Source organism: Glycine soja, chromosome 14, assembly GCF_004193775.1.
Source record: "Glycine soja cultivar W05 chromosome 14, ASM419377v2, whole genome shotgun sequence".
NCBI classification, from domain to species: Eukaryota; Viridiplantae; Streptophyta; class Magnoliopsida; order Fabales; family Fabaceae; genus Glycine; species Glycine soja.
In genome coordinates this window covers 2,409,842-2,434,849 of record NC_041015.1, presented here as the reverse complement: position 1 = coordinate 2,434,849, position 25,008 = coordinate 2,409,842, and the positions used below count along the sequence as shown (strand labels likewise).

The 25,008-nt window shown below is 31.4% G+C and overlaps 3 protein-coding genes across 4 annotated transcripts; 1 reads left to right on the top strand and 2 right to left on the bottom strand.

Annotated features, from left to right (window-relative positions):
- Window positions 1–3,127: 3,127 nt before the first annotated feature.
- Window positions 3,128–6,236, top strand: LOC114384362 (protein DETOXIFICATION 41). The gene is made up of 8 exons (XM_028344030.1): window positions 3,128–3,495; window positions 3,913–4,457; window positions 4,941–5,027; window positions 5,118–5,174; window positions 5,252–5,490; window positions 5,575–5,693; window positions 5,778–5,864; window positions 5,962–6,236. Exons 1-8 carry the CDS (start codon window positions 3,187–3,189, stop codon window positions 6,034–6,036), a joined length of 1,518 nt encoding a protein of 505 aa, XP_028199831.1. The 5' UTR covers window positions 3,128–3,186; the 3' UTR covers window positions 6,037–6,236.
- Window positions 6,237–7,587: 1,351 nt separating this feature from the next.
- Window positions 7,588–11,969, bottom strand: LOC114384726 (polyamine oxidase 2-like). Of its 2 annotated transcripts, XM_028344482.1 has the most exons (11): window positions 11,610–11,969; window positions 10,864–10,979; window positions 10,682–10,770; window positions 10,467–10,580; window positions 10,208–10,295; window positions 9,976–10,061; window positions 9,780–9,882; window positions 9,261–9,358; window positions 8,738–9,167; window positions 8,622–8,657; window positions 8,374–8,513 (listed from the first exon to the last, which is right to left on the bottom strand). In XM_028344482.1, the coding sequence occupies exons 1-10, from the start codon at window positions 11,647–11,649 to the stop codon at window positions 8,643–8,645; spliced, it is 1,179 nt and encodes a 392-aa protein (XP_028200283.1). In that variant the 5' UTR covers window positions 11,650–11,969; the 3' UTR covers window positions 8,374–8,513; window positions 8,622–8,642. The 2 variants fall into 2 exon arrangements, with proteins under 2 accessions (XP_028200282.1, XP_028200283.1); XM_028344481.1 differs by lacking the exon at window positions 8,622–8,657 and having other exon boundaries at window positions 7,588–8,513.
- A 6,066-nt stretch (window positions 11,970–18,035) lies between these two features.
- On the bottom strand, window positions 18,036–23,459 carry LOC114383356 (transcription factor PIF5-like). Its single transcript, XM_028343015.1, has 9 exons — window positions 23,136–23,459; window positions 22,537–22,626; window positions 21,506–22,445; window positions 21,020–21,118; window positions 20,860–20,925; window positions 20,403–20,468; window positions 20,017–20,313; window positions 19,551–19,680; window positions 18,036–18,381 (listed from the first exon to the last, which is right to left on the bottom strand). The coding sequence occupies exons 2-9, from the start codon at window positions 22,605–22,607 to the stop codon at window positions 18,362–18,364; spliced, it is 1,689 nt and encodes a 562-aa protein (XP_028198816.1). The 5' UTR covers window positions 22,608–22,626; window positions 23,136–23,459; the 3' UTR covers window positions 18,036–18,361.
- Between the last annotated feature and the right edge of the window lie 1,549 nt (window positions 23,460–25,008).

Sequence of the window (25,008 nt, the reverse complement as noted above, 5' to 3'; positions counted from 1 at the left end):
TTACTTCCAATCATCCCTCGACATCCACCACCATGCATCGCCTCCAGAGGAAATTTTTGGTGGAGGAACCCACCGTTTCAGAAAACCCCATCTCGCTGAATTTGTCCTTTAAAAAAAGCTGTGGAGGTAGATTGACCAACGAGACACCATGAATTAGATCCAATTTAAAGCATTTTTTTTTTGTTGGTTTGTTTCAAAGAGAGATACTAGATTGTAGATCGGTCCCAAGTAGGCTTGATAAACTTTGTTTTTCTTTTAGAAAATGATAATAATAACAAGAACAAGCATTGTGCGGTGCGTTTTGGGGACACTTAAAAATGCTTGGTCCTTTTAAGATTGAAGGCACCAAGGCTACATTATGAACATGCGAAAACTGTTTGTGGGTGAAGGGGGTCAGCGAGTGAGTGTAGTGGCAAGAAAACAAAAATGTAGTCGTCAGAAATCGTTTTTGACTGTGGCGAATTGTGGTTGGTGGGGGATTTGGTGTGAGATGATCTGCAATGCTAAGTTTAATCTAACGGTCAAGATTCATGGTCCATACTCAACCTCCTATCAAGTGGTCCACCCTAGAATTTACCATCATCCTAACTTGAAAAAATATAATGAAGTATTCAAAATTGGAATACAAGATCAAATAGTCAATTCAACAACGACAATTGGAAGGAATACTGAAACACATGGATGATGGTAATTATAATAGTGTGATTTGAATTCATCTCCAATTTTAAACATTATTTCTTCGGCAGAAGTAGTTTATGTTCAAGTCTTGATTTGAGATTAAGCTTAATTTTTTGTAATATGCACAGCTTAATAATTATTTTACCTTACGAAGAACTTCCCGATATAGAATGTAGATATTCTATACAAATAATTATATATTTGACTAGGGATCAATTTACTAAACGAGTAAGATTTCTATGTTTTCTCTATTTCTTATGAAATGCGAATCATGAATCGTGTGATAATATCACGGTGATCGAGCATGTAACATCTTAGAAAGTGAATACAAGTAATCCTATGGTGAAGAGTTACTTATATTTTGAAAACTGTATTTTACATTAATTCAAGTTGATTGATGAAATATTAAATATTTTTTAAATTATATAAAATTTTGTATCTCTTTGAACTTTTTCGAAATAACTTAAATATTGTTTTATAATTTTTTTTATATTATCATCCATGATGAATGAATTATTATATATGCTCTATTTGTTAAATTTTTTAAAATAATTATTTTAAAAGTTATACATAGATTTTTTTATTGGTTAATAGTATAAAATTTTAACTCTCACAAAACACCATGCACGAAAATTAAACTCATGAACAATATAAATATACTTTTTTATCTGAAATAAACGAGGGAAAATATCTCTTATTTGAGAAAAAAAATTTAAAAATATTTTTGTTACTACTATGTCATAAGTTAATATCTTGGAAGTTTAAAGAATATTAACTTGTTAAAATAATTCAATATTTTTTTTGTCTGTAATGTGTTAGCCAGTATTAACACAATTAATTTGTTTTTGGTAATAACAATGCTTAGATATGGCAAGAAAACTCATACTTGTGGGTATCCGTCTGAATTCGTTTCGACTTTGACGGGTAATACCTGAGTTGACCTGGTATAGGTTCGGGTTTGGATTTTTCTCGATAATCAAAAGTCAGATACGGGTATGGGTATGAGGTTACTAGACTCGTCCCGACCCCAAACCCGAACTCGCCCTGCCACTTAAAATCTTTAAATTTTTTTGCATAATTTAATCAAAAGGCATAAAATTTTTATTACTAGTTAATTTTATTTTAGAATTTTTACATAATTTAATATTATTTTCTTAACTATTTTTGTAGACACATGCGCTATAATAAATTTATTAATATATAAGTAGTTAAAACAAATGTTTAACAATTAACTTTCTTTTTCTAAAATCAAACTTTTAATATTTTTTTTATAAAAAAAATATTTTTTTAATTTAAATCGTGTATGGGACAGGGTCGGGGATACCGGATAGGTACAGGAACGAGACAATAAACTTAAACCCGATATCAAATACGAATATGAAGATATATTGAGAAGTTAGAATAAGAGATTGAGAGACAATACTCATAACCATCCCACTCTCCATTGCAATGTCTAACAATGCTTACACATGCACAAGCAATGACTCAGCTCAGGTAACATTCATACATTCTATTAACATGTTGGCGTCACAAGCATTATTATAATACACCCAATTTTTCCTATTAAATGAAAAAGACAAGACGTACCGTATGCCCCTCCAATTAAACACAACCGACATGGAGAAAATGATGATGGTTGATTGCCTACGAAAGGTGACAATTCGTGAAAACAATGATGATATATGCTTGCTAAAAGAGAAATACCAATAAAATGTTTACACATTATTTATTATTAACTGAACATTATATAAATTGTAAAGAGTTTAATAAATATATATTGTTAAGTTGAAAGTTTTTGCAGCATTGTTGCTTGCACTTCTTGTGCAACAATTCTGACCTTATTTATACATTATCAATCAATTGAAAATATACAGTTTATTATAGATGATGATTTTAAAATTTAACAAATTTATTATAAATAATGATTTATTAGACAATGGTGTAAAAAACTTTTATATTTTACTAAAAACATGTTTTTTTTAAATGTATGATGCTATTATTCACGTTTCTCATTTTTTAACAGTCGGTTGAAGACTTTTAGTTTAGCTGCTTCACACTACCAAGGCCATTCCTTCCCCACTTTGAACAATTCACATTTTTATTATTTTTTGCAGTACCCATATTTTTCAAGTGACAGCCTACTAATCATTCAAAGGTGTAAAAAATTGAATTTTTATTGCTATCCAGCAACCACTTTTTTGTTTTTTTTTTGTACAAAATATATAGATACCATATGTGACATGCCTATAATAAATTAATAACTGAAGGCTGATAAAAAAAAAGGTTAATAACTGAAGGTAGTTTTATCTACTTGTCTCTACGTCAAGAAGCACGTGAACACAACTGAAAGGTGCCAACAAAACATGTTGGAAGGTTAGCTACATAATCTTCGGTGGAGCAAATATTCCACTTGTGCACATGCATGCATATATAATTGGTTATTTGCAATGCCTCATTCCATGCACTGAAACTAGTTGCGACACTTGTATTGCAGTGCACATAATAACCATGAGCTCTTTGGAGCACCAACCTTTACTACCCAGGCTTGATTCACACTCACACATTCAAAACTTGTCATCAGATGCCATTGAAGAATTCTTGGAACATAGGCCTATTGCATTGAGATGGTGGTCAAAGCTTATTGTGTGGGAGTCAAGGCTTCTCTGGCTCCTCTCTGGGGCTTCTATTGTTGTGTCCATTTTCAATTATATGCTAAGTTTTGTGACCTTGATGTTCACTGGACATTTGGGGTCTCTAGAGCTTGCTGGAGCATCCGTAGCCAGTGTTGGTATTCAGGGTCTAGCTTATGGTATTATGGTATGCCTCTTTATCTGCGCCACTTAACACACACTTTTGAATACATTTTCTATTAGATAAAACTTAAATGCGGTTCCGTAAGTGCTTTTAGTGTTGTTCTTTTTCTATTAGATAAAATTTAAATGCAGTTCCATAAGTACTTTAAGTGTTGTTCTCTAATAGAATTAAAGTTTCACTTAAGTAATCTGCATTGGTGATCTAGATCCATTTTTTTTCTACATATAGTTAACTTATATGGAAATTATAAAATTTGACAAGTCGCACTTACCATTTAACTGACTCTTCTTATTTAATGAGTTTCACTTATAACTGTGTAGTTTTCAATAAATTTCAATCAAATAACATAGAATATATTAAAAGAAGTGTCTCATTTTCAATTATGTGCATATTTCTGACGATTTCATTTTGCTTAAATAGCTGGGGATGGCAAGTGCGGTGCAAACTGTGTGTGGACAAGCATATGGGGCAAAAAAGCATGGAGCAATGAGCATCATATTGCAAAGAGCAATCATCTTACACATTGGAGCAGCAGTGATTCTCTCATTTCTCTATTGGTTCTCTGGGGATTTTCTTAAGGCCATAGGACAGTCAGATAGCATAGCCGAGCGAGGCCAAGTGTTTGCACGCGGAATTATTCTTCAACTCTATGCATTTGCAATAAGCTGTCCAATGCAGAGGTTCCTCCAAGCACAGAACATTGTGAATCCTCTTGCATATATGTCAGTTGGGGTGTTCCTTGTTCACATTCTCCTCAGTTGGCTAGTTATATATGTTTTGGGTTATGGCCTTCAAGGGGCAGCCCTTACTCTCAGCTTTTCTTGGTGGCTTCTTGTCTTGTTTAATGGTCTCTACATCATATTTAGTCCAAGATGCAAGGAAACCTGGGCAGGCTTCAGTGTTAAGGCTTTCAAAGGAATTTGGCCTTATTTCAAGCTCACAGTAGCTTCTGCTGTGATGTTATGGTATGACTATATGTCGATGTCCCCATAATTTTCTCTACATGCATGCATACATAAATGAGTTTAATTTCTTTGTGAAACACAGTTAAAAAATCAGAAATCAAGGAAGATATAACTTTTAAGTAATGATTATTATATAAGTCAACAAACTTTTCACACATAATTTGTAATTGAATGACAATGTAAAAACAACTTTTCACACATAATTTGTAATTGAATGAGAATGTAAAAACGTCTTAACCAGTAAGTGCATGACTATTTAGTACATATTTATTTGGATTTCAATTGAGTGAGCTCAAAAGTACTTGTGATCCCAAATCATTAAAACCTTCATTCTTCATTTTGTGCATTGGAAATCGTAAATGTGCATCTCAAAATTACTTTTCCAACTTTTATGCAAACATACCCTACATAAGTATACACATCACACCACATTATTATTTACATCAATTAGTTCTACTAATCTAAACATGTATCTTAATGTAGTTTGGAGGTATGGTACAATCAGGGGCTGGTGCTTTTATCAGGGCTGCTCTCCAATCCCACAATCTCACTGGACTCTATTTCCATTTGGTATGTTAAAATTTTGTCTTGGAATAATTTTTCTTGTTATGTGCCAACGTGTTGCCTAACCATAATATCTTTATCCTAATGTGCTTTCAGTATGAATTACTTGAACTGGGACATGCAATTTATGTTAGGCCTTAGTACAGCAGCCAGGTTTGCAACAAAACAATGTGTTTTACATTCAAAAAACTTTCTCAAAAGCATGCTAATGGTAGTTTCCATGATTGCAGTGTCCGAGTCAGCAACGAATTAGGAGCATCACATCCAAGAGTAGCAAAATTTTCTGTCTTCGTAGTGAATGGAACCAGCATCCTCATTAGTGTGGTTTTCTGCACAATTATCTTGATATTCCGGGTTTCTTTGAGCAAACTTTTCACTTCTGACTCTGACGTCATTGATGCTGTGTCTAATTTGACTCCCTTGCTTGCTATTTCTGTTTTCTTTAATGGCATTCAACCTATATTATCAGGTAATAAAGCTATAAAAAGTACACTAGAATAAGCACCAACTTTGGTTTATCACACTTTTGTTAATTTTTCTTGGAAAATTTCAGGGGTGGCAATTGGAAGTGGATGGCAAGCATTAGTGGCTTATGTAAACTTGGCTTCTTACTACGTTGTTGGTCTTACTGTTGGATGTGTTCTTGGCTTCAAAACTTCTCTAGGAGTTGCTGTAAGTTTGGAACATTTCTGTCACTAATTTTTAAGTTTGTAACTGATTAGTTTCATGCAATGCATTTTGTGGTATTTTTTTTAGGGAATTTGGTGGGGAATGATCCTTGGAGTTCTTATACAAACAGTAACTCTAATAATTCTGACTGCCAGAACAAATTGGCAAGCAGAGGTATCAACACTCTACATTAGAAGTTCTTATACATGTTACATTACATGAATTTTTTGTCACATGTGAAGTGCTGAACCAACTCTTAATGCCTTTGTAGGTTGAAAAAGCTGTTGTTCGCATCAATAAATCCGCTGAAAATGACACCTTAGATCAACTGGTTGCTGACACTTAGAGGCATTCGTGTTTTTTCTTCAGGCTTGGTTGAAATGCATTTTAGCTGCACAGGAATCTTGCTTTGGACTAAAGGAATGTTGTTGATGGGTTTCTTCACCCTATTTAATTTTATGTTTTGTTCACAATTTTGAGAATCTAATAATGAAACCCAACTTTCACTGCCAGCATAAATATTTGATATATTATTGCGTGGTTGGATATGTGTTTATACAATTTATTATATCTAAACATGACTTTGCAGTAATATGATTTTTGTTTTGATAATAGATATTAGAAAATTAATTTTGACACACAATGTTATTTGAAAATTTGTAATCAAAATTGATTTGGAACGTAATTACCAAAATTTCTTGAGTCTGACTAAGGATATACATGTAACAAATAACATGACAAGGATGTACATGAACAAATAACACAACTCTTAGTTTTGACAAAAAAGGCTTCATTTCATAACTTCAATGAGACTTGACTCTAAAACTTATAATTCATGTTTCTAATATAATACCAAACATCATGATCAATGAAAAAACTATTTGATTCATTTTATCCTCAAACGACATGTTAAATGTGGATTCAAACACACATTAGTCGTAATTATTTACAAAATTTTGGATTTTATTTCTAATGTAATGAGTATCAACCGTAAATTTGTATTTTTTAAATAAATTTTAGTTAATAATTAAAAGAATGTGTTATTAACACTAATCTAATTAAAAAAAAAGTAAGAAATTAAAAGTAATATTTTTGTGAAAAAATAATTTGCTCATAACACTATTTTACTATGATTTTTAATAGAAAAAATTATTTTTATTTATGAAGTTATTTTTTTTTAGTATTGGTCGCATCAAGAGAGCTGCAGAAAATGAGACGTCGGATAGATCAACTGGCAGTCAACGCAAGAGGAATCGAGAAATAATAGTAATACACTGTAACAACATTTTTTGAACACACTCTTGTACTCTTTTAAACAAACTATTTATTATCATTAACTGAAATTTATTCAAATTTATAAAATTTTGCGATGTCAAACTTTATTTGACAAGTCTTACGATTTTATAATTTTTAATAAATTTTAACCTATAAAATATATATTAAAAATGTGTTAAAAATGTATTAGAAAGTGTTATTACTTACTAGTATTCCTTTTATCTTGTATTTTTTAGGCATGGTTTAAAAAGCATTCTAGCTGCCGATTAATCTTGTATTAGGCATAATGCAGAATAAAATGAAAATGCACGGTTGAGAAAATAATGTACAAGTAATTCCTTTCTGCTTATGCCCTGTATAAAATGAGTGAAATGAATTGTAATGTTAGTTAAATTAGCCTACCATACCAACCAAATCCATGCATTCAAATTGAAATGCCCAAAAAAGTAATTAAAAATTGGAGATAAGTTAGATGATAAAATGGCATTATTATTGGCTAAATCCGATCATCAATTAAACTAAAATTCCTTAAACCCATTTTATGTTAGTTTTACTATCTCTAATTATCTTTCTTTTTCAAATATACATCAAATTCATTAAACAGCAACAGAATCAGAGTATATCACCAAGAATTAAACACCAAGCCAAACCTTCAACCGAGAATTGTGCCCATTGTCAACTTGTGGGCAAATTTAGTTCCTTTCCTAGGAACAAAGTTGGAAATACATTCATCAAACAATGACTGCTAATCTTATGCCCTCATAAATAACACCTAGTTCAGACCAATCTGTTACATTTCTATTAATGTTACCTACCTTTTTGGAATCACTTTCGATTGCAATGGAACTCCAATCATCGGGAGCAGCAAACTTCACACCATCGATGAGTTCCGTATGATAAATATACTGTTCTGGATGAATTGAGGCACGAACCATACATCCATGTATATATCCTACTGTCCTACCGGTCTACTTACAATGATTGTGCAAAGTTCTTCAATGATAAAATAAGTCCTAAACACGGTAGAGCTTAAACACAACAACGAAAACACCAATGCGTTACCATATTATTGGCAACTATATAACTAAATGCGAGTGCATGTCATTCCAAATTACGCATTTCTGCGTTACTAATGAGATTATTCATACTCTAGGAGTCACAGCACCTCCCAGCTACTCAAGTTCAACACAACATTTGACAACGGATGCCACCCGGAAGGGGGCTGCATAAAGCCTCCTGAGATTACAAACGAGAGATCTGGAGTGGTATCACTGAAGCATCCTCTCCCATTACCGGCAGGACCAAATCTAGCTCCCCATAACGCTCCAGGACACGCATCCTGCAGTCCTCAGCAGCCATCATTCCAGTAGAGTATGCACCATGCACAGACCCCGTATACAACATACTTGTTGCTTCCCCTGCAAAGAATAAATTATCTACAGGGACCCGTAGCCTCTCATACAGGTCATGTGGTTTCCCAACTGCATCATAGCTATAGGAACCTAGTGTATTAATATCTGTACCCCATCGAGACACAAGATACTGAATCTGCATGATTGAAACAAATTACATCTTCAAAACACCAACAACATACTAGTCACTGAAAAACAACTTATTCAATTCAACCATATAGCAATTGTCAAAGAATATATGTACCGGAACTAAACTGAGTAAAACTTAGGGGTCTGCCACCTATATAAATATGAATTGAAGCATTTACTTTTCTTGCATAGTAAAAAAGTGAAATAAACCATTAAAATTATCATGGTTACCGGTGAAGAAGTGTCTGGAAGGATCTTTTTGAGCTGCATGAAAGCAAAGCTAGCAGCTGCTTCATCAGACATTTTCTCAATGTCTTTGGCCAGCTGCCCAGCAGGCATGTAAACAAGGACAGGACGACCTGTAGCCTTGTGGAGATTAAGAAAGTAGCTGCATCCATAAGATGTCTCTGCAACTACTCCTAAGAATTCCACATTAGGCCAGAAAACATTTTTAAAGTGTAAAATTATTTTATTCTCAATCCCAACCCCAATATCAGAAATGGCAGCTTCTTTCCAGTCAGGTAGCTTTGGCTCAAATTTTATGCTCTTTGCCTTCAGCACCCCAAGAGGTACAGCAACAATAGCAGCGTCTGCAACAAATGTTTTCCCATTTTCCACTGCCACCTTTACTTCATTATATTGCCTAACTATTTTTGTTACCCTGAGAAGAGGTATTATCAGTGCCATTAAATTTAGTTAAGCAACACAACGGGGGACGCAGATTTCCAAAACCAAACTTTAAACTAATATATACCTGTGTCCCTGGCGAATATCAAGACCCTTGGCTAGGGTATTTATAACAGGCTGGTAACCCCTGACCATAAGACCGTGACCACCAGGGAGCAATACTTCCTGTATGCAGATAAACAGAGAAGAATATGTTATACATAAAAAATGTTGATGGATGCATGTAGTAATTAATAAAGTAGCAACATAATGTGACTATGATCACCATATGAAGCCACTTCTCTATCTCATATAGCATCCTTTAAATCTAATATGGCGGCACACATTACCATTTAATCTCAAACCCAAACCTATAGGGCATAACTATGAGTTTGCAACTTTACGAGCAACATTGTATTCAATTGTAAGTATATACAAGAATAAAAGCAACAACGATAAATAGCTGAAAATGAAAAAGTTGCCCATTCACATCAGCCCACTACCTATCAATGATTTGTCATGCAATTCAAGTTTCAATGACATAAACTTGAAATGGATATATAGATAATAGAACCCAAACATCTCAAACTTGGTTTTGTCAAATTACCTGATCCCAACATTTCAGTGATATGGTATCAGCATCTGTAGCAAACCAACCTTCCATTCTGCATAAATACCACTGTAGCACCTTGTGGGAAAGCCCTTCCAACCTGCATCCAACAGAGAAAGTTAAATTATACATTACTTCAGCTCTAAGAAAATCAATAATGGTGATCAAAGGATTATTTTATGCCAATAATCACCTCAATTCCGGTTTTCTTTCAAAAACAATTGAAAGTGCACGGAGTATGGACATATCCTCACTGAATTCCTCTCGTACATTATTTGTCTGCATTAAAGCAGGGTCAATCTTTAGAGGTGATGTTCATAATAAGTGGAGTTGAACATTAAATTACTCAATCAGAAAAAACAATGTATTAATAAGCGAGTAATCAATCAGATAAACCAAATAACTAGAAATATTAAATTACTCGCCTCTTCTAAAATTACTCCAAATATTTTACCAATTTTTGTTACTAACTCTTGGGGAACTTGATTCCCATCCATATCAAAAAGTGCATAGCTGCAAGAAGTTGTTGAATTTCTATTAGAAAAAACTTGTATCTGATAATATATACCATTCAGTATAAGCAAAGGATAAATTGAAGCATGCACTACAGTCACCAATTAATTATGGAAGTACAGCAGAAATAGATAACTAATATCACTTAATATAAAAAAGAGATACTTTTACCTTTCCAAATCATGGTCATAAAGGACAGAATTATCCTCACTAGTACGGTAAAGAGGTAGTCCCAGCTTCCCAATCAATGGAGCCAGTGGATTCTCCTTGCAAACTCCATGCAACCTGAATCACAGTCATCCATTTTTAATACTAAAAAATGGAGAAATGCAACATTCTTGTCAACATGAAGAAAAAAAAAGGAGAACAAAGAGGGTAAGCTTTACCACGATGCACCCAGGTCAACAGGAAAGCCAAATGAGTAGTCAGTGTGAATTCGGCCACCAAGTCTTTCTCGTGATTCTAGAAGAATAACCTGACAAATAAAAGTACAATTTATACAAATAAATAAATTAACAAGTACAAAAGTATGTATGTTCAAGAGGGGAAAACAAAAAAACTTTAATACCTGAAATGAGGCATCTTGAAGAGCACGAGCAGCAGCAATCCCAGCCATGCCACCTCCAATGACAATAACAGATGGGGACCTCTCCTGCTGCTTGTCATCATTTGCACAGCAAAGGCCTACAAGGAAGCAGGAGGGGGGAATCCAAGTCAACTTTAGCAGATACAAAGAAGTAGAATCAAAACTTCTGAAAAAAAGACAATTCTAGATACACGAGCTGGCACAAGCACATTTCACTTCTAACTTTCTGTTTTTATAATTTGGAGGATGACCCAAGAGAATATTTCCCTTTACAAATCAGACACTCATCATTCTGTTCTGAACCCACTTTTGAGTGTTGCACGTACTTTTAGAGAATGATCCTCTTTGTATCTTGCATTCTGAACACATTTTTGAAACAACGGTAATCCAAACATACCCAAAGTCATCATCATCACACCTAGATTCGAAGAGATTGCAATCTAATTTTTCCAATCACTTTCAGAAGCTCGATTGTTAGACCCCACCAGCCAAACCCTAGATCTATTTCAAAGTTCAAATTACGCAAAAACGCATGCACGTGTTCACATTACTCTTTCATTCGTACTACATAACGAACTTGGTCATAATGCATCATTATTATATCGAAAAACAAAACTCCATGCACTGGTATCTACAAAACGAAATCAATTTAAACTGAAACTGTAGACACGTTGAACAAAAAAGGCATAAAAAAAAAAAACCAGCGCGGAGGAGAACAATTAAAAAACCTCTGCGTAATTGCGGATTACTCTTGAATCGGAACCCCATATTGTGACGAAAACCGGAAATTACGATTGAGATTGGTTTTAGCGTGGATCAATAACAGGGGTTGGAGGGAAAAGCGCGATTGGGGTGAAAAATGGAGGGTAAAAATTAACAAAGAAGTAATGAAGTGAAAGGGATTGAAATTGGAGAATAAACGGAGTTTCCCAAACCAGCTCATGCAGCTAATTTTTGCAGAGCCCAACCACTCTCAGCTGAATCAGAACGCGAAGGTGGGGGAGAGAGGTTGGTCGGGGTTTGGTTTCCGACAAAACTCAGACAAGGAAAACAAAATTCATTCATTCATATAATTGGGAAAGAAGATGCATTGCAGGTTAGGTTTGGTTTTTATTGTATGGGATTCGTGAATGGTGATTGCCTTGTGCCACCCAAACCGACGAGGATGCTGAAGCCACGTGTCTTACATCCCCTCTTTCTTTAAAGCCACACGCCAGTTCCGAACTCCATCCTAAGGCTTCAAAAATATCTTTCATGATTCTACAATTTTGTCATTTTAAATATTTTATTCAACATCTGGGTGCTCACGTCTTCAATTTTTTTATAACTAAAATTATTGACGTAACATTCACATAATAATCTGTGATAAATGACATCATAATTTGATATATCAGCTATGCGTCCAACTAATTATTATGTTGACATGTTAGTGTCACCTTATTATTAATATATGACGTTAATAATTTTTATTAAAAAATTAACGGCAAAATAATGATTTATTAAAATTGTTAAATTTTGAAAATACTAACATTAATGCTACGTTTTTTTATCATTCAAATTGCAATAACATTAATTTCAATGCAGTTCACCGTATAAGTAATAAAGGAGTTGCTTCTCGAAACGTCAATGGAAGACAACGCAAAAACAAAAAACTAATGGTATGTTTGATTGTGAAAAAGTAGAAAAAAAAAAAGAGAATTATTTTTAATATTTTGTGTGAATCTCACACATCTTTTTTTATTTTAATTTAAATATTTCTTTTCAAATTTCTTTTATTTTTTTCTTGTCTTTCCAACCAAACAACCCATAAATGTGGAAATTAAAAGTGGATTTAAGTCATTTAGTAAAAAACTTTTTCAATAAATTTTTCATCTTTTGAATGGTTATAAAGATATCTCAAATCTTACCGGGGAGCCAACATTCTTCCTAAAAGAATGTTTCAATAAAATTTTCACCTTTTAAAAAAGTAATTTAGTAAAAAACTAAAAAAATTATTTTGAGAAATAACATATCAAAAGGTTAGTTATCCATATTTAATTACATAAATTTTAATTAAAAATGTTTTTTTAATTTATTCTTCTTTGGAATTTAATAACAAGAATAAAAAAAGTCATGAAAACTAATATTTTAATTAAATGAGGAATATTTTAAAAATAATAAAAGATAAAAATAATTAAAATTTTCTTACATTTAAGAAAAAATAATTATATATATATATATATATATATATATGTGTGTGTCTTTTTATTAATTAATATACATATAATAATAAGATTATAAGAAGAAGAATGAAGGTTCATCAACAAAATTTAGAGATGTCACATTGTGAGCAAGGAGTTACCCCACAGTTCCTTGACCAATCGGCAACCAAGCCAACCACTCAAATCCATTAAATATCAAATACAGCAAAAATTACCGACATCACATTTTTTGTTTGCAGCTAGCTGAATACCAAAGTCTACTAATGATATGTTTAGAACAGAGTTGAGAGAGAAATGAGAAAAGAAAATACATTTTTTCATTTCAGATAAATAATTTTTTAATTGGTTATCTTTTGTCAACCTTCCATTATTATTTTCAAATATTATACAATTCTCCTAAATTTATGAATAAGAGACTTGGGTCACTTTTAGTTTGTTCTTTATTTTTATTTTTCTCTTGATTAATTTTTGACGTTTAGATACGTAATTTGTAATGATTTTTATTGTAGAAGAGAATAAAATAATACTTTTTTTAAAAATGGAGGAACTAAAAAATAAATTTAAATTTGAGAGATAAAAAATAAAAGTAGCCTAAATTTAAGAAAATAAAAACATATTTAATTTTTTTAAAATAATAATATGGTTACCCATTTATTTACTTACACATTCACCATTATATTTAAATTAATTAAGGATATAAAAGTTATTTTACTACTTACATTTTCTTTCTATTATTTTTCTTTTTAATTAAGCAACAAAATTATTTTTTCTTCATCTTTTTCTCTTCTCTTTATTTTATGTTCTTTTTCTCTAATTTTTGTTTCAATCTCCAAACAGAACATTAGGGACAATTCTTCTTTAATAGTATGCAAAGGAACTTACACAATACAAATAGGTTAGTTATAATTGTTTATTTTTGGTAATAATTATGTTTTGACTTTTTGACCTATTTAAGAAGTCATCCATCCCGATTGCTTCAACAACGAAACTATAAATAAAGAGAAAGAAAGCCAATGAATAGAGCCTTCGATTTTTTATTTTTTACATCGCTATTAGTTGCAGTTAGTTGATTAATTTAGCTATATATGTAATGTGACAATATGAATATTCCAGCCGTTATTTTGAGATAATGACTTCAAAGTTCAATTTGTGGGTATAAATTAACACCATAATGAAAATAATCTTTTCACCAAATAATGGAGAAATAAAGTTTGAGAGTTGATGCATATCAATCTTTTTTCAACATGCAACTTGAAGAAAGATATAGGTGTGTGGGAAGAGTGAAGAGAGGTATATAGAGGAAGAAGCTAGTCCACATACGACGAAGTTGGATGGCACGAATTAATCATTCACCTATCTATTAATATTAATATTATAGTTACCAGGGGAAGCCCGTACCTTTTTAAATAATAAAAAAAATAAAAGTTAAATACAGTCAATAAAAATATGATAGAAAAAAAATAATGAAAAGTTAATATAAGTTAAAATAAAATTTAAAAGTTAAGAAATAATTTAAAGGTAAAATCGGAAAATGATTAATGATTAATTACTTAATTTTAGTTAATAAGTCAATTTTAATTTATATAATTAAAAAAATTAATTATTATTATTATTTTAATATCTATACTAATAGATAAAAGAGATATTATATTGTGTAACTGTTTTTTTATTTTTTTATTTTTAGAACATTTTATCCTTTAACTAAAAACAAAAATAAAAAAATCACCCATTAATCACTTTCTATTTTTGACTTTAACACCATTTTATTATTCATTCATGTAACAACATTAATATCTATGAAGCATAAATATTCTAGTTTTTTTTTTCATGTTCGTGTCCAACACCACACCTGTGTTCAAATTAAATTTGATGTAGTTGATAAATGTCCACGTATATATATCGTGTTCGGTATTCGTGTCAATACTTCATATATTAATATTAATTAGGCTCTCTCACCCTCCATTCTAATTACTATTAGATTCTGCCTCCATTCTTTTTTTCTCTTTACACCTTCTTCTTCACTTCCTTTTTATTGTTACTTCAGTTTAGTGATTTGTTCTTTCTGGATTCGATTGAGGAAAAAACTGTGTGGTTTGAACAATGGATGTTAAAGTTGCAGAGGTTACAACTTTCAGCGGTGGTTCAACCCGAAAGGATTGGGAGAAGACCACCCAACAGGTGTCATTTGGGTGTGTCTCGGGAACCGCAGAGCCTTTGGATTTTTGTTTCGTCAACGATGATGCGCCGCAGAACAACCACTTTGGAGGTTTCCTATTCTTACAACATTTCAAGTTCTCATTCTAACCAATGATCTCATCACATTATATATATATATATTTTAATTTTTCCTCCATTGGTGTTGTTGAATTTCATTCTTGTTGCTTTCTACTTCCTTTTGTTGTTGAAGTGTCATTTTGCTTTTTTTATTATTATTTATTAATTAATCTTACCAAAAGGATTGTTAGTTCTGAGCTATCTATCTTTCAAACAAAATCAAGGATTGGTAATTGCGATAACAAAGTATAATGAGTTAATGAACCATACAATAATTTTCTCTAACCTTTTTTTTTTTTTTTTTTCTTCTCCTTCTTTAATTTTCTCTTTCTTGTATAGTTCTGCCGAGTATAAATTTGATTCACATACTTACATATTGATTATGATAACATTTTGAAGAATGAAATTGAACATGACAAACAACATAAAAAAAATGTAATTATAATTTATATAATATTACATTATTGTCTTGCATCTAAAGCATTCAAAGTCGTCTTCTTCTCTTTTTTTTTAGAAAAAGAGACTCGGATATTAATTAATTGTTTGAATTTATATAAGTTATTAAAACATAAATGTTCCATTATAAAAAAACATGAATTTTAATATTTTTAAGTTATTGTGTTTATATAATGACTTTATCATCTAGCAAAAAACAAACACTATTCTATATTTTTATAATTTGTTAATTTTGAGTATAAATGTTCAAAAAATGATAACAAACTCAAAAACACTATCAAAGGAAATTATTTCTTTTTGTTTTGCAATTACAATTACAAAAATATTTAGATAACCTTTGTTTTCTACACTTTTTTTATATTTACTTTATATATTTATCTATTTCTCTCAACCACATATCTTACTTTGAAATATATATAAAAAAATCTTTAGAATTGAAGTGTATATACCTTAAAAACAAAGATAATTAAAGATCAAAATAAAAGATATTATGTATACATTACAAAACATGTTAAACTAAAACTAATATGCACATCAATTTACATATAATAAGAGATATTATTTCAATATATAAATTTTATTATAATAGAAATGCTAACATACAACAACGCTTGTATTTTTACTCGTTATTAAGAATAAGGATAAAATTGTCTAAAAATATGAAGACAAAAAATAATCACACAAAATTTTATCTCCTTCATATATCAGAATAAATTACATTTTCCCTGGGTCTCATATATGCCTTCAATTATTGTCGTTTTCATTGTATGTGTTTAAGACAATATGATTGATTTGCTTGCTTAAAAAAAAATCATGATTCATGAACTTATCCTAAAGTTGACACTGTTTGAACAAAAAATTGGAGGGTCTACGCCTTTCGTGGGGAAAGATGACGGGGACAGATGTGATAATGCAATCAAGTGATTAGGATTGAAATGGAGAATATAATAAAAACATATGGCAGTGGGATTTGATGGCATATTGTGCACTTCAAGTACAATATAAGCAGGGAGACTTGTTAAAAAAAATTGTAGAACGAATTTCCGGTTTTAAAATAAACTTAAACCGCTGTTTACTTTAACTATGGATTATTAATTGGATATGGATTAAGGTTTAAATTAAATGTCATATCACGAACTCAAAGATTCCAAACAGGCAAAGTGACTTGGGATATTTTGTCTACGAATGAAAAATAATGAGTGAAAAAAAGAAGAACGAAAAGATGATATTAAGATGAGTATCGAGTTTTTTTTTTCATTAATCAATTTTAAATGTTAAAAATAATAATGAAAAATGTTTTAGTTATTTGCGGTTTTAGTACGAGTATCTGATGCTGAGTAAATAAATAATTATCAGTATTAAATTTATGATATATTCAGTTTAAGTAATTTTAAGTTATTGGTACCATTACTTAGTTATCTGATTAAATTAAATTGTATAAAGTTTGCATCATGCGTGTCATGTCCTCACTTTTATTATTTATCTATTTGCATAAACTTATTATTGTTAATAAAAAATCTATAGTTTTTTTTTCTTTTTCTGAAAAAATATCTTATACTGTTTCTTTTTCAAGTATCTTTTGGGTTGTTTATATTCATTTGTCGGAAATTATTTTTTAGATCCATATATAACCAGTGTCATACCGATATAATTTTAGATATTTTCATATTCAGTGGTGATCCATTTTAACTTTTTGTGTATTACTGTATAATTTTTCTTACAAGAGAAAAAAAAATATTAACGACGCTATTGATATTATTAATAAAGGGTCGTTACACTAGGTAAGGTGGATTGCATGGAGTACATAATGTTGTTTAGCACCAATAAAAATCAAAGCTTTAGTAATATATACATATTTAAACCTTTCAAAATTTCAAACAGTATATTCTAATTAATAAAATTTTATTTCAATAGTGATTGCAAGCATTCTAATATATTTAATGTTGGTTGAAAAATTGAAGTATTTTGAATGAAATTATGTAAAGGAAAAATCTCTCATTTAAATAATTAATTAAGAAATAAATTATTTTTATTTGATATAAAAAGCTCATAACACACGTCACAGCATAAAAAAAAGTGACTTCATAAGAAAAAAGAGGACTATTATCACAATTTCATGAGGTGTGGAATTTGTCATCAGTTGATAAAAAAAAAAAAAAAAGGTGTGGACTTTAATATGGATATGAACCATCCAGCTAAGGTAAAAGACAACGAGCGTAGGAATTTGAAGCTTTAATTCCCTAGTCTATGGTATTGATAGTAAAATATAATAACTGTTATCGTAAGTTCAGATAGAAGTACAAATTAGCACGTTATTAACTCATATAAACAATACATGAAATGCCTGAACCTGATGGGTTCCATATAGGAGCTGATTACATGCCTGACCCACAATCAAGGACTTGCCTGATATGTTAAACAACAAACTTTAAATTGGATATAAATAGCAGGAACTCCAAACTACATAAAATTGGAACTTGTGGGATTGACGTCCTCCATTAGCTAATTCCCTCAATTGGGTAATTTTAAGGTATTGCTATCCACACTATTCAGTTAAAGGTGGAAGAACCTGGAAAGTGAAAAGGAAATAATTAGTGGAGAAGGAGGATAACTCAGTGGAGGCAATTAGCTTTTTCAATTTTTCTTTTATTTTAGCTCTCATAAATTTTTAAATTTTAGCAATTATTTGTCACTATTTAATAGTGACAGGACATAGATTTAATTATGTGAAGTCAGTGACTATAAAATGACATGTAACATGAAATATTTAAATGTATATTACGTTATTAATTAGTAAATAGTGAAACAGATTAGGGTTAAAATATTTAAAATCTTTGAAGATTAAAACTTACATTAAAAAAATTATAAGGAGACATAAGTTTTGAATTTCTTGAAAATTTTGGGTTAGAAATCTTAATTTCCCATGTTTAATATCTGTTTTAAAAAAAAGATTTTTAGAAAATGATATTTGTTGGAAATGTTTTTTAACAAATTTTCAAAGAAAATTTTTATATAAGAAGGTGAGAATCATGTTTTTCTCAAGTTTATTTTTTTTTACTATGATAAAAATATCATATTATTCTTATTAATGTAATAAATAATTAAAATAACTGATATAAATATTATATAACTCTTGAATTTTTAAGAAATTTATCTAAATGTTTCTAATAATCAATCAAATAAATTTTACTCATTTTCAGAAAATATGATTCCAATGAATCATGATTTTCGGATACCAAAGAATTTCTCCCTTATCAAATACCGGCTAAATTTAACATGTTAAAAACATTTTTTTTTACTTTTATTCTTAATGTTGTAAGGCATAGAAACTATAAATTTGAAAGATGCGTCTGATTAATTCTTTAAAAGATATTTTATAAATTATTTAAAAATAAAGTATAAACTATTTAACAATTTTCAGTTTCTTTTTTAAGTTTAAAAGAGATTATAAAGAGAAAGAAGAGAGAAGGTATCGTATCGGATAAAACACAAAGTAGAGAAAGAAAAAGAAAAAAAGAAAGCAAGAGAAAGAAAGGAGAGAGAACATGAAAATAGAATAAAAATAAACCTTTGTTTTGTGAAAAGTGCTTTCACTTAATTTTCTTTATTATTTGTTATTTTATAATACTTAAGTTACTTAGTTTTTTTAAGATTTCTTAAAATGTAATTAACCAAGCAAATTTCTTTTTAAAAAGGAATAAAAATTCAAAAAAAGTTGGATGTATCTAGTGCCCTTACCTGCTTTGCCACTAACAGCATCATCAATATTAGCTGTTCCACTCATGGGTCCGCTGCTATTATTGCCTGGTGCAATCATTGTTTGACTATGTTGCACTGCTTGGGAACCATATCTGAACACATTCATAGGCTGCAAAATAAAACCAAACAAAGAAAATTAACTACCAAAGGTGATTATTAAAATATAAAAACGTTCATATAAAGTTTTAAGTCATGTACGTAGTGACGGTATAACATCTCATCATATCACAAATGTCTAAAATTATCAAATTTATTTATTGTATATGATAATAATAATTTATAATTAGATAATAATATAAAATTATTTTGCATTTTCATTGTTAGAATATAAATTTTCTTCTTAAAAAATTAAAACAAAAAAGTCGGTGCACACGTAAATATCAAATGATTAAGTAAAGCAAATAAGAATGAAATTTTTTCACTTGAAAGAACCCAATTAAATTACCTGAGAGGCACTTCGCATAAAATGGTAACCCATGTAAGGTGCATATTGTTCTGGAAGGCAAGGGTTTTGCATGTGGTTTTGGTAATTAAAGGCACCCAAAACTTGATTTTGGCACATTAAATTCTGGTTTGGCATCTGAGGCACAGACATGGCTTGATCATGTGGCACTTTTGGCAATTGCATCGGGTTGTAAATGGAAGGCAAGGAAGGTGCACCCATTCCCATACCCATTTGTGACATATAGTGCTGAATTCCTGGGAACATCACTGGTGTCATGCCAGACCCCATCCACATTACCTATCACCAACAACAAAAATTTGTCACATATTACTATATAGTGTTAGAATATATCATCACATGCATGCATGTGTATGTGTAAGTTGTACCTGAAGCTGAAACTGAAGCGATTTCAAGTATTCGATTGCCTCTTCTAACATTGATGCTTTATCTGTCTGCACGTACAACCCATAGTTATTTTACACCACCCATGATTGAATCTTATGAAAAAGTAGAATCATTCAAAACACAAAAAAATGTGTAGTGTAATACCACTTTTAACCTTACCAATCATCCGAGTCTACACAGAGTAAAAATACATAGTAAAATAATAATACATAAACACCTACACAGTATATCTAATTTATGCTCTTTATTTTTTGGTATTTTTTTTCTCATCAATCGCATTATTTATTATATTTATACTTTTTTCTCTTCCATTTCTATCTATCTCTAGCTGTCTATTAGCGTATAAATGTTCACGCATCGTTTTCGGTCTAGATGCATGCATCTCTACAGAAAAAGTTAACGTAGTGACAAGTCAACAAGCATTATATGATAACGAACCTTGTTACTGTTAGGTATCAGTTGCTGCAATGTCCTCATCTTCTCGTTGATCCTATCTCTTCTTCTCTGCATTAGTAAAATAACACCGGTAATAAGAGTTAATTAAGTTGACACAACACAAATCACAAAATTAATTACAAGAAAAATACCATGCGCTCACCCTTTCTGATTGATTATGCACTTCAGCTGCACGGTTCCTTTTGGAAGACCCCGTCCGCTGAGAAGCCTTGTTTCCATCAGCTGATTTAAGTTCTGTGGCCTATTACACATGTAGACACATTTCATCAGCCTACAATAATGCCAACAACGAAGTCTTTTTTTGAGTTATCATGTCTTTTATGATAATTTTACTTATGATTAGTTTTTATCAGAAAATCTGACTGATCATTTTTTGTGGAATCTTTAGTTTTAACTATTCATTTTTTTATTTACAAGACTGGAACATGAGAAAGAAATTCAAATCTAATTCCTCTCGGACTAATGTAATGTTGGTGCAACAACAAAAGCTTGATCTTCTAAATGAGAAGAGTTACATGGATCACACTTGTCATTCAATTCAATTTTTGACTAAATCTTCCGAGGCCATCAGGCAAAAAGAAAAAAGCAAGCATGCATGAAGGTAAAATGGAAAGAGGAAGAGCATGACCTCACTTTGTTCCTCAGATGCTTCTTCTTCTGTCCCTTTTCTCTTTTGGCCATGATCTCTTGTTGATAGGGAACAAGTTCTTCCAATACCGGTACTGCCTGAGCCACCAGAAGATGAAGTCACAGTTGGTTCAATCATCTCTGATTTTCCTTTGTCACTCCTAGGACAAATTGGTCTCTGGACACAATCTCTGACAGCTTCAGGCTCAGCAGATAAACTATTATTATTATTAGTAGCCCAAACACCACTGCTTGAAACCCTGCTTACATCTTGCTCCTGAGGGATACGACTGCTGCCACAGTGACTTGAACCAACTGTGATCACTGAGTCCTCTCTAGCCTCACTTTGTGACAAGTTAGCAGTAGTTTTTTCCCTAAACTGTGTACTACCAGGTGCTGAAGAAACATTATTACGGGGTGTTGAAAAGTGAGGAAAATTTAGAACCTTTCGTGATGCACCTAAGTCATTGTCTTTCTGGGATGAATCAGGAACATGAAATCTTGGAGCAGGCATGGGATTAGGATTCCCTTGGATTCGTTGAACCCATGAGGATGTCATGTTAGGTGGTAGTGGTTTTGAACTTGAAGTAGTAGGATGATGGGGGGTACTAGAAGCAAAAAAATTGGTAAACTTGTCCTCTTCCAATTGCTTGATTGGCTTGTAAGATTCAAATTCACAAGTTGGTGGTAGTTCAGATAAAAGGTTTGAACAAAAGTCTTGTTCCAATGGGTCCTCAAGTGGGAATTGGATCCATGGGGTGGCCTCTTCTTGATCCAAGTTGCTTGAGTTTCCATAGGGACCACTAGACCTTAATGTTGAATGATCAGTTTTCTGCGCCTGTCTCAAGTTAGATGAATTCCCAAGTGGCTTCCTATGTGTTTGGTTGTGCCTCACTACTTGCCCATTTTGCCATAGGAGCTCTACAAGTTCTTGGTCCGGCCTGTATAATTGACCACATAGAGAATTATAATCAAGGGAAAGTTAATAGGGACATTATATATCCTGCTTTGACAGAGATAGATAACACACACCCTATGAGCTTTCTTTGGTTGGTGAGACATGCATCACTCTCAAAATCCAAACCAGGAATACTGTTCTTCATGGTTCACCAAACCAGTTGTCTGTTTGAACAAGAGAGGAGAGAGAACTTTAGACTTAGAGCAGACTTTATAAGCAGAGTAAAATAGAATAATCTGCATAGTTCAGCTAATTGAGTAATCAAATAAGCATATAGAATTTTTGAAGTGAAAGAAAAAAATAATAAAGAAAGAAAGCCTTCGGGTCAAGTGTATGCAACTTGACTTGCCAAGGGGGGGAAAACCAATGAAATGGTGGATTTTGCCATTGTGATCAATTGTGTGAATAAATAAAGCAAGGAATGTTTAAACTCCAAGAGACCCGGAAAGGAAAATTATTTTCCTATGGTTACAGTTGAAAGTACATGCAAAAATTGATTAACAAGAACAGAAAAAGAACAAAACAATAAAGAAATACTAGAACTGAAAAAAATATCAAACTTTTAATCCCAACAAAGTGGGAAAAAATTGACAGAGTCAGTTGGAGAGCTGCACTAAGTATTAACACTAGAAGATTTAAACACATACACTTCAAAAACAAAGAAGAACCCCACCTGAGTTAAGGTAAAAAAGAGTTTTTCTTTTGGTTAAGGCAAAGGCTGTTTTTTTGCAACTTGTTGAATAGAAGCTATAAAAATAGATGCTAACTACAGACTGATGAAACAAAACTGCCTCTGAACATGTGCTAGCTTCAGCTTGAGGAGTTTGGTGACAGAGGTTGTGGCACAGTTTTTAACAAGAAGAAGGGCAGTGACACTGACATGTCCAAGTTAGTACAAAGAGAGAAGAGAGCAAATATGGCATGAAAAAAATGGTACTAAATAGTATTGTGCTTGTCAACAGCGAGAAAAACAGGGCTAGCAGCACATGTGGCGTCAAATGAAGGAACACGACAAGACCAGTTGAAAACGGGGTCTGCAAAGGTTTTGCGGTTCAATATGAAACGCAAACAAGGAAAATCCAATTCTCCATGCACACGGTGGATGCTATCTGAGAGTGCATTGTGATGTCGACACGTGGCGGGACAAGGTGTATATTATTGGAGATTGATAAGGCTGAGAGGCATTGTCCGAAAAAGAAAGGAAAAAGATGTGGTACTCGTTTCATGCTCATCTAGACATCTACTAATCAAAGGCATCAACTATCTAGCAAATATACAACCTGTCTCATGAGTTCATTTTTGTAACTTACTTTTTGGTTACAAAAATGGTCCAAGAAGAATACCGGCCAACTCAGAAATTTTCATTATTAGTTCAAACCAGTGGAAAAGGATAATGCAGAATCTGAATTCTCTCTTGATCTTAACTAGTATGACATAACAAGAGAAATATATTTTTTTTTAAAAAATATCATAATTGCTTGATGAATCTATTAATTATAGTAGTATTTGATAAAATTGTATATTTTTTTAAACATGACCATATACTATGTTACTTATTTGTGTGTGTGTGTGTGAACTTGAATATTTTGTGGCTAAAAGTTAGAGATCAATCTCCGAATCCGTTCAAGAGATTTTCTATACATGTGAACATGAGAATTGAATACTTAAGATTGTACTTAATACAAGATTTTTATATATGATTCATTATGCACTAGAAAGTATCCTTTCATGAGAGAAAATAGGATAACATTGAAAGCAACTAGCCTTTAGAAAATTTGAACCCAAAATCAAGTATTTCTACAGAAATTTGGTGAGCCTTGAGTTAAGCTCATGATCAAAGTGTATAACTTTAACTTTGAACTTTGGATAATATCTTGCATGTGAATGATGTAATTATTTAGTTTTACCGGGTCGTTAGCATAACTAAAAAAAAGTCTAAAATAACAACAAAAAATAGTCCATCTATGACAAAAACGAAAACTGGAAAAGGAAAAATTGGTATTTCAAAGACGATATTCAGATATGGAATGATCCGTCTTTGATTTGTTTGTCTCTAGTTCTGTTTCTATATTGTCTAGTTAGTCTTAGGGATGAATTTCGGAGATAGAATTTGTCTGTGACAATAATGTCCGTCTCTAAATTTGTCTCTGAATATGCATTTTGAGTCTTATTTGTTAAAAATAACTAAAATATTAGAGACAAAATCATTACGTCTCTAAGTTTCTTTCTTTTTATTTTTTTAACCACTTAATTAATTAACTCAAAGTTTCTTACGATTTGTTTGAAATATATAATATTTAAAGGAATAAAAACATTATCAATGGTTAAAAATATATTTTATTAATGAAGAGAAGTTTCTTCATCATTGCTACATTGTTGACAAGTAGCCTTAGGAAAGGCTGAATGTTTTCTTATTTTTATACACACATTTAAGAATTTTTGTGTTATTTTTTTTACATCTAATTATATTTCACATTTTAAAGTTTCAATTTTCTTTATTCTTTTATGCTAATTCCAATAGAAAACTTACCATCATCACATTATTA

Coding starts and splice junctions, on each gene's coding strand:
- LOC114383356 (XM_028343015.1), bottom strand. CDS start 22,607: ATGAAGAACAGTATTCCTGGTTTGGATTTTGAGAGTGATGCATGTCTC. Junction 20,926..21,019: donor TGCATAATCAATCAGAAAGG/GTGAGCGCATGG, acceptor TTACTAATGCAG/AGAAGAAGAGATAGGATCAA. Junction 20,469..20,859: donor TGATACCTAACAGTAACAAG/GTTCGTTATCAT, acceptor TTGTACGTGCAG/ACAGATAAAGCATCAATGTT.
- LOC114384726 (XM_028344481.1), bottom strand. CDS start 11,649: ATGGGGTTCCGATTCAAGAGTAATCCGCAATTACGCAGAG. Junction 10,771..10,863: donor TTCAAGATGCCTCATTTCAG/GTATTAAAGTTT, acceptor TTTATTTGTCAG/GTTATTCTTCTAGAATCACG. Junction 9,168..9,260: donor GATATTCGCCAGGGACACAG/GTATATATTAGT, acceptor ACCTCTTCTCAG/GGTAACAAAAATAGTTAGGC.
- LOC114384362 (XM_028344030.1), top strand. CDS start 3,187: ATGAGCTCTTTGGAGCACCAACCTTTACTACCCAGGCTTGATTCACAC. Junction 5,175..5,251: donor GGCCTTAGTACAGCAGCCAG/GTTTGCAACAAA, acceptor CCATGATTGCAG/TGTCCGAGTCAGCAACGAAT. Junction 5,865..5,961: donor GAACAAATTGGCAAGCAGAG/GTATCAACACTC, acceptor ATGCCTTTGTAG/GTTGAAAAAGCTGTTGTTCG.